This window comes from Netta rufina, assembly GCF_964035555.1.
Source record: "Netta rufina genome assembly, chromosome: 11".
NCBI classification, from domain to species: Eukaryota; Metazoa; Chordata; class Aves; order Anseriformes; family Anatidae; genus Netta; species Netta rufina.
The window spans coordinates 14239698-14249550 of NC_140134.1; the positions used below are offsets into that span (position 1 = coordinate 14239698).

The window sequence follows — 9853 nt, forward strand, 5'->3', positions numbered from 1 at the left end:
AATAGATTGGGAATGGCTGCTTATTGTAAAGCCTCCAGAAGGAGATTAAGGGCAAAGGAGAGCAAAGGATGTTGCTATTACTTACGTTGCTTGAGCACTGGTCACTGGATATGCATTTCTCATTAGGTGATTAACAGTTATCTAGCACACAGAGCAAATAAAAACCTTGTCTAACTCAGTCAGCCTATTCTCTCTTTAGTTTTGCTGCACTAAATCATGTGAAACTGGCTATTTACTGTCACTCCTTAGTATCATTTATCTGCTGTGATGTCATATTTCAAAATCAGGAATCATTAAGAAAACATAAGAGGTCTTTTAACTAAAGTTCTTTTCCCTTGGAAATCAATAACTTTGGGCTTCATTTAGCTCCCTGTAGATAAATTCATGTCCCCGCACAGATGAAGTTACCAAAATCAATAGAGCTTTGCTGAGGCAGGGGGGTCAGCCTGTGCAGAGCTCCTCTGACTTCATGAGCAAAGCACTCACTGCTGGGTCCAAGCTTCCATCTGCATTTGGGTTTAAAAAGGTTTCTCGGTGCTAGAATAAACTATGAAAGCCTTTGATTAAGTCATTATGATGCATAATTCCCTGGCACGCCAAGAATCTAGTCCCAAATTGATACAAAGGCAAGTCTGCGAAGGATGAATGGGCGCTCTGGGGTTTTGTTGTGAAAACTCAAAATGATGTATGCTGAACTGCTGGTGCGGAGTTTAGTTGTTGTTGCTACTGATAGCCATTAAAGTGCCTTGCCAACGAAATGCAGTCATAATGAAGTACTATCATGGTCCTGCTCCCACTGCTTCATGAAGTCAGCGGGTTTTGGGCAGGCTCAGCACTTCTCCCCACGCTCATGAACAGGGACAGGAGACTCCTTGTGGGTTTAACAGGTGAAAGAGCCAGCAGCAGGCAATCCATGTCCTGTCTGGGGCATCCAGGAGTTGCTTTACTGTCTATAACAATCAGCACAAAGTATTGATTATTTGAAAGGGTGTAGAAGAGCTCAGCTTTCTGAAAGGCAGAGCATTTTGGGGTCTGAGCAATCATCAGTGTTAGCATCATTACTGACATGCTTCTAGTTTCTGTGCAGGCTTAATTCTGTGCAGGCTTTGGGTGAACCAAAGGCTTTATACACAGACATTACAATGAAGTGATGCACAAATGTGGTTCAAAGTACTGAATGCTGTGAAGATATATGATTAAAAAATGAGCTCAAAAGCAAAATTCCTTCTGCTGTGGTCAAAGGATGGCAGCAGCTCTGGATAACTAGTCATGGTAGCATCAGCTTCCTTCACAGTTATTTAATAGGTCGTCATTTCACTTAAAAAGATTGAGGGGCTAGTAATACATGCTCAGACAGCACGGTAATGAATGTGGTATAAATACCTGGAGAGACAGATTAACTAGCTATTTCTGCTCACAGCCTTCTCCTAGGAGCACAAAAATGCCATCTCAGCAGGCCTTTTTTGGAGGATCACAAAATCATAACAAACACGGGGATAAAAATATACCATGGGAGCTACAGCTAATTTCTTGCTACAATTTGCAGCAATTTACACGTAATCATTGTGGGTTTGAAAATACTGCACAATGCCAACAGCAGAGTGTGTGCTGACATGGTGCAGATCAGCATGAGAAAGACACTTTGGATTAAAAGCCCCCCTAGAATAGTTGTATGGGACGTTAGGTTTGTGAGTTCTCCCCAGCACTTGGCTTATGCAGGACATTTTTATTCTACTATATACAGTCCAACTTCTTACGCTATAGGTGGATGGAATGAATTTCACACCAAATGCTTTCACACTCCAGAAAAGTCCTACCAGATTGCAATGTAGTCTGTCTTCCCGGTACGTTAGGTGAAAGGCTTTTTAAAAAAAAAATAAAGCTGAAAACAGCAGGCACTAGCACCACAATGTTTTCATGCAAATACATATTTGAAGAAGTAATAAAATTGTGGTAGAAATACTGAATTAGGGTTCAGAAACATATTTTAATATAAATATTTATTTTGAGCATATGAGGCTTGCTAAAATCACATTACACATTCATGTCATTAAACATAATTTCGTTCAAAGCAGATCTGGATTGATTATAAAAGAGGAAAATATCTGCATACTGTAAAGATGTATTTCAGTTCATTTTTATAACTTGAAATAATTCAAGGCAATTTGCAAAGGGAATAAAAATAAATGCACTCCCTGACTGGACCCTGTATATAAAACAAAATAAGGACGAGTTACAAATCTCCATGAAGAATGATTTATAGCTGAAATATTAGTGTTGCTACAGCCTTCTTTTATAGGGTCATGAACAGAGGGGATATCATAAAAGGTGGACTAAAATGATTTATTAGAAGGGTACATTATCTTCTACAGGAGAGATATTTAACCTACGAATCACTAATACTTGACCCAGTGCAAAGATTTCTGGTATTAACAGGAGCAGATTCAGCCTTGATTTGAAGGAGGGAGAAGTAGGGAAGCAAACGTGCTCCTGGGAGAGCTGATGCAGAGGACTGCAAGGGTCTGAGACATCCAGGTAGCTTGCACCTGGTGAAGTGAACTTGAATTTTAAAGCAATTTATTTTAAAAACATGAGATACATAAACTTCTTTTGTAAAACCACATAGAAAATAATTCAAAAGCACTCTTGACTCCTTTAATCTGTTAATCACCTTTTTGAGCAGCTACATTTTTTTTGGAAGGCACCTAAAGGAACCAGGCACATATACCCTCTACGCTCAGCAGCAACTTTTTACTTCAATCTTGTTTGTGTTTTGAAAACCGCAATGACTGGGGCTCTCTGTATGCTAAGTAAGGCTCAGCTATGTGACTGAAGTGCTGTGCAACCACATTTTAAATGTCACCACGATTTAAAGTATCTTTAAAGCATCGACACGGCTGATGTTGAATGCCTGTCTCCCCTCATCCCACTACGTCCCAAGACACAGGTCTAAACAAAAGCTGCGGATCAATACACAAATGGACTTTGCACATGCTCACGTTGCACCTGCTATAACAGTGAACCAAAAGCCAAGAGCACTCTTGCCTTGTGGGAGTGTGGAACACATAACGTTTTGGTTATCCTATTGAGGCATGAACCTTTGACTTATTATTTCATGAATATTCCCAAGCAGCCCTTTTATTTAGCTTCTGGGAGCAAGTATTTTCAGCAATGAAGTTGGCTTCAGCCTGATATGTTACTGCTGGGATCTGCAAGATCTTGCTAAGTTTCTACCTAGAGTTGTTCGTGCTCCATTGTCCCGGAGGCTTAGGGAGCCTGACTTTTCCATGGCTCACTGCTGACAAGCTCCGATGACTTGTTCAAATTATCCTAATCCTGGATAAACATTTGGAAAGGCATGTGAGAACAAAACATGTGTCCACACACATGCACATGATGACAAATGGCACATGCATCGTGGAGCAACGTGCTCGGCTGCCCCCTTGACTCATGGTGTTGAGAGAGGTTGGATCAAGGCAAGTTGTGAGCTGTTACCAGAGGAAGTGGTGAGGCAGTGGCTGGCCCCGAATAGCACAGCCATCCTGCCCCTCGCTGTACTCCCCTCACATCACTCCAGGGGTCAGGACGGCCTCTCAGAGAATTCTTCTCATGCTTAGTCAATGGAGAGCCACAGTGTGCATCTTCACCTGAAGGATCCTCCCAAATATACTGCATGGTACTTTGAGAGCAGGAGAGAGCCTGCGACATATTTCTCAGCCCTCTGCCATTCAGGACTGCACTACAGCTCAACAGAAAGCAGTTGGAGCTACTTGTTTTAGCTTTCCAACTGGTTCTGAATCTCTCAGTTGGCCCAGAGGATGCAAAAATAGCTGCGCCCTCCAATCCTTCCTGGAGCTTGTCTTCTGTGCTACATCAGCACCTCCTGAGGCACACGGGATGTAAGCTGGCTCTAAATCTCTCTTTCAGTTGCCACAGAATTTGAGAGCCAGGATCCTGCTACAGATATTCCCTATCACATTTCTATCCCAGAAACATTAGGAGATGGGAAGGAGTTTTATACGATGAACTGCTCCCCAAACTTCTTACGGAGATAAGCTTCCCAAGCTCTGGGCTAAAGATCTTGGCTGATAACGAGTCAGGCGACCTAGCATCATTGATTAATTTAGATCATTACCCGTGATGAGTCCCAGTGCTGCAGTATTTCAGCTCTTTGCTGCACACAGGATCCAAAGCGAGCTGGTGTTGGAGACACCCGAGTGCCCGGGCCCTGTGCCTGCAGCCAAGCCGGCTGCGACTAGGTGGCAGCACTCCACTGGGCAAAGCAGCCCAGGGATTATCCCAACACGGCTCCGCAGCTCACAGAAAGCCGGCTTGCATATTCCAAACTGTAGGGGAATGGAGGGTAAATAAAAGTCATCAAAGCCTCCCGAAGTCTTGTATCAGGGCTGTGCGGGACGGCTGGAAAGTTGCAAGTGAACCGAGCGATGAAATCCAATGCTGCATGAAAATTGTCCAGGTTTGGACATTAAAAACTGAGGAAAAACAGGAAAAGTCTGCAAGGACTTTCTCAAACTGTTCCTCCAGACAAAGCCTGTCTGCCTTAGCAGAGTTCGCTGTTCCCAAATTTACCTGGGACTTGAACAACTCTGGCAAGGCAGATGCAGCACAAACAGCTCAGTGAAGCTGAGCTATTGCCATTTTGCCATTTTGGCTTAATTTGGTCTGAAATAAGATGAGACAACATTATCTCATGCGAGTCCATTTTATGAAAATCTGTCAACTCAGTTCCCATCTGTTCTAGAAAATAAGCCTTTTCAGGTTAGGGGAGGATGTGGAGCTAGCTCTGCAGAGCACAGATTTAAATTAAAGTATTTGAAGCCCCTTTCTATGCCAGGTAGCAAGGAGAGGGTTTGCATTTGAGCTTCCATGTCAGGTTGGTTTCTATTTCAAACCTATTATCGAAAATTATCCTATATAAAAGAGAGAGTACATACAGATAAGAGGAAAAGAAGAAAGAAGTAGTGCGCTGTATGAGAGCTCACTGCAGGCAGCACTGTGGAGAAACAGCAGGTAGGAAGAAGAGCAGAGATTCATTAAGTTTGAGGTATTCACTTATAACTACAAAATGTGAATAAAATCTGGCAGGAGAAAGGAAGGCACAGCCTCATGTAGAAAATGAGAATCGGAGCATTACAGTGGCACAATGCAGGTAAGAGATCCCAAAGCTGACTTCTTGTGCTCAGAGCTGAACAGGAGAGCTGGAGAAGACTGCTCTGGTCAACCTTTTATATATATATACATATATATTTATATACATGTATAAACACCTGATATATATATATATATATGTATACACACACATATACGCATACATATACATATAACCTGTCAGGGCTACTAAACATCCAGCACTTAGAACCACACCCGCCACCACACACTGTTGAAAAGCAAATACATCTAACATTGAGGCTGATGGAGCAGGGGCACCTTCAGCAGCTCCATCCCCAGTTCTGGTCACCGGTGTCACAGCTGCTGTTCGAGATGTCTGCTCCGAGCTGCCACCCCCCTCCTGGGAGCTGAGCATGAGCTTCACCTTTCAGCCCTGTAAGAGATCAATGGGCTGGAAGTGGCAGCGTTTGCACCAAAACCGCCAAGATATTAACACTGATTTCTTTCTATAATGGTGACATATTCATAGCCTTATTTCATCAGCCTCCTCAGAATCCTAAATGCTCCACTAATGAAGAAATATCTGCCTCTGCCTCTGCTCTGATGCTGCAGGTGGTGAAGAAAGCAAAACCTGTCTCCGTAGGTATTGTTCACTGTTCCCATATTCAGCTATTACTTACATTCACAATGAATACAAACAGCTTTTCATTAATCAATTATTAAGAGAGTCAGGAGTGAGTTATAACTTAATAGATGGAGCTATGTAAAAGGGGTTCTTGGGATTTTTCCTTGAGTACTGATGTTAGCCCTGTTTGCAGCAGGCACTCGACAGGAGGGAAGCTGTCTGGGTTCAGTGTTTTCATTCCTTTCTCCCAGAAATTTCTGTCCAGAGTTAGGTTAGCAGAGTTGGGAAGAGGTAAGAGCTGTCACATCCTTCTCTTCTTTTTTTTTTTTTTTTTTCCTTTTCTCATTTTATTTTCATTTGCATTCCTCATAAAAATGTTGGCAGTTTGCTGAAATCACTGAACATAACAAAGGCAAAGACAGCCTAATAGCTCTGCCAGAGCAGCAGCTGCAGGTATTGGATAGAGGACACCTCTGAACTTCCAAAATGAGCTTCGGTAAGAAGGCGTGCATGTGGAGGGGAGAGCTAGCTTCCCACCCCAGCCCATTCCCAGCCCTAGAATTTCATCCTGCCCTGGGGGGAGCATCTAAAACATGAGCTCTTCCAGCTCATACCACCCTCCTAAATTCATTCTCGCCCAAGGGTGAACGTGGCACCAGCCACCTCCTTCTTGGCTTCCAACAGAAAGCGAGGCAAATGGTAATGGAGTTTCCCACTAACTAAAGGGATTGATGTCTGTGCTACGCTGGTGATACCTTGAGGTTTCGAACCCCGCTGTGTGTGGAAGATGACTGTGTCACTCCGAACCTGGTTCACCTCATACGGAAGAAAAACCCTGTGAAGGAAGTGGAAAGTACGCTTCTGTAATTAATGGGTTTCTGCAAAACTCTGATGTCAGAGCAGCAGCATATGCAATTTGAGGGGGCTAAGTAGGGCTAGCAATACACTGACAGCATGGTCGTGTTGCAGTTTGAGATTTGCCTGATGCTCCAGCAAGATCAGGTTGCTTCAGGACAAGTGGATTTGTCAGGAAAAGGGAGGGCTGGAGACCTCTGCCTCTTCTCCCCGAAAACAACTGCTTGACCAGAAATTTGAATCGCAGAGCAGCCATTGTAGGCATCGTGATGCTTTTTTGTTATCTGTCACGAAAGAATCATATGGTATTACACACCACTAGCTTGGCCCCATATTTTCAGCCTCGTGTTCTGACATGCTGACTGCATTAGCATTGTCTTTTATACTAATATTGTTTTTCACACCAGAACTCCCTGTGGGGGAAGGAAATCCTTGAAGCCATTCACTCAAATCTTCAAAGAAGGACCTTGAAGCGCACACACAGGGAGAGTGTGGGAAACTTCGGACCAGGGAATAATGCTACAAAGCTGGCTTTCCCCTTTTCCCATCCATACATGCACCACTGTTGTGTTCCCGCTTCTAGCCGTTATATAAATCTCCCTGCATGATGAAAAAAGGTTTATCCATTTTTCCATACTGTTGGAAACTCCCACCAGTTTCTTCCAAAATTTGGGAAGAAGAGGTAACCCGTAAACCTGCAATACAGATTGCAGCTTTAGCCACTGGCTCTGAAGATTGAGGTGGGGGAAGTTGGGGATTAGAGCAGCCTGCAAGTTCCTACAGCAATGCAGCTTTTCAGGCTTTTTTTTTTTCCTTTTTTCAGCTAAATGCTTAACCTTTGCTAGCAAACACCTCTCTTAAATGCCAGATCTTTGCAAGTGTTACATAGCAAAAGTCCCTAGGAATTGACAATTTACACTGCTTAAGAAATGTGGTAAGTGGTGTTTTTAGTTGTAGAATCATACTATTTATAAAAATAATAAATCACTCAAGATTTGTTTTCTCCCCCGAGCAGACTTTTTTTTCTTTCACTTCCGCTTTGACATATTCCACAACCCACACAATAATTGACTACACTTTTACAGGAACTTCCGTGGTAAAATAAAAAAAATTCCATCTAAAACCGAAGATACAAAGCTGTGTGCATGTCTTGTGGCTGCTCATTATTGACCCTGATTAAGAGCGGTGCACTGCTCTCTGAGCTTCATACTAAATGGAAACTGCTGAGTTCTATTACGTTTATTATTTAGCTCAAGATTATCTGCAATATGTGCTTCAGGAATCACATCTTGGACCAGCACAAACCAGAGTTGCTCATGTCTTGCGAAACATTGCATCTTCGCTGCAAGATCAAACAGAGGAGGCTCTCAGACCCTTCCTGGACAGGATTGATATTACTTCTGTAGATGTTGCCAAGAGAATTTTCAATGGTGTCATGGATGAAAAATTTGCTGATGGAAATACTAACTGGGGAAGAATTACGACCATATTTACTTTTGGGGGTCTTCTCACTAAGAAGCTTCAAGAACATGGAGTTCAGCTCACTGGAGAGAAGAAGGAGCAGATCTCTTATTTTATCACAGAGTACATCATAAACAACAAAGCCGAATGGATAGATGCAAATGGTGGCTGGGTAAGTTTCAGTTCAGAATCTTCTAATTTTTCCCCAAAATATAGAGTCAGAGATTTTTCTTAATTAAGGGAAATTTTTGTTACATACACTTTCAAAAACATTATATTAAGGGCTTTAAGTGGTGGCTTAGTTTATGATGTCTGTAACGTCTGCTTGAGACTTACAGAGAAAGCTTTGCTTCTGCTTTAAAAGGGAAAACGCTAAAAGACATCTTTCTTTTGAAAAAGGCACTTCCTGTTAATAGTCAAAACCCTAGAGTTAATCATAGGATTGTACGATAATTCAGGTTTAGAGAGACATTAGGAAATCATCTAGTGCAACCTCCTGCTCCAAGCAGGTTAAACAAGGCATTCTATCAGAGCTTCCCATTATTAAATCTAAAACTGAATGCATCCTACAGTTAGTGTAGCAATTACGCTTTCATAGAGGAGTTGGTCCAAAAATACTGAAGTTCAAGGTAAGGGTCTCATCCTCACAGTTAAGTCAGTACTTCTGCTGTGGATTTCATGAAGCCATTATTTAATCCCCCAAATCAGTTGACTTAAAGACATCTAGAGGTAAGAACAACTGGAGACAAATCTCTTCTGTTTGCTTGGGCCGAGATAATCCTAGAAGTTCCATATATCAATGGCCAAAGCTGAGAAAAGCATTTGTCAATATGTGGATTACTTTGTCAAGCTGCTGAATTTCCCTTCTGCTAGTGGAGGGGAGGTCCCTTTTGCTTTGCATAGTTTCATCCCACCAATACCTTTTTCTATTGCAGTTAGGGGAAGCTGAGTAACGGTGACATCAGAGTTAGTTATTTCCCTGGTACTTTTTTTTTCTTTACCTATTTGTAAATGTTACTTTCTCTTTCCATCCCTTTCTAATCCCACTTCTCTTACATTTCCTATTTGCTATTACTTTTTTTTTTTTTTTTTTTTTCCCTCAGTTGTCTTCTAGTGCTTTTCTTTTCCTTTATTCTCCTTTTGCTTGTTTTGATCCTTCTCTGGCTGGTAACAGTAAAAAAAGGTGATAATGAGTCACGGACCCTTGATGAGATTTATTGTAGAGGTTTCTTTCTTCATCTCTTGCAAATAGAGTGATTTTTATTTTAGAGAAGTATCAACTCTAGGCAGCTTTCTGTCATAACATGTGGCCCATCATAGTAGAAGAAGGAGGCTTGAAGGAAGATATTTATAATCATATTATTATATCAGAAACACGGTACTTGTGTCTTCCTTTAAGATGTGGGCTCAGATGATATAATTCACGTTCATTTTGTATTTATACAGGGAGGGCATGGTCTTGACTTGGAGATAAAACAAACATTGAGCAAGGTGCAGCTATTTTCACCTACTCATTTTAAAGCCCTATTCATCTTTTTCAGGTAGAGCTCCAAAGAGCTGCCTCTCTATGCACAATGGTGTAGCACTTTGTTAATCTGATACTAGCACAATGTGGTACATTTTCCCTATACATGTTGCTCCTAAACTGTCCCTAACTGTGCACATTCTTTTCCACAGGAAAATGGCTTCCTAACAAAGTTTGAAAGAAGATCACTACTGTCTTTCTCCAAAATTACAGACTTATTCGTGGCTGTTTTTTCCTTGTTCAGAGAGTACTACTGA

The 9853-nt window shown here is 41.9% G+C and overlaps 1 protein-coding gene across 1 annotated transcript; it reads left to right on the top strand.

Annotated features, from left to right (window-relative positions):
• Window positions 1–7823: 7823 nt before the first annotated feature.
• BCL2A1 (BCL2 related protein A1) lies at window positions 7824–9853 on the top strand (the record flags this gene model as incomplete). Its single annotated transcript, XM_084293412.1, has 2 exons — window positions 7824–8243; window positions 9749–9853. The coding sequence occupies 2 exons, from the start codon at window positions 7824–7826 to the stop codon at window positions 9851–9853; spliced, it is 525 nt and encodes a 174-aa protein (XP_084149538.1).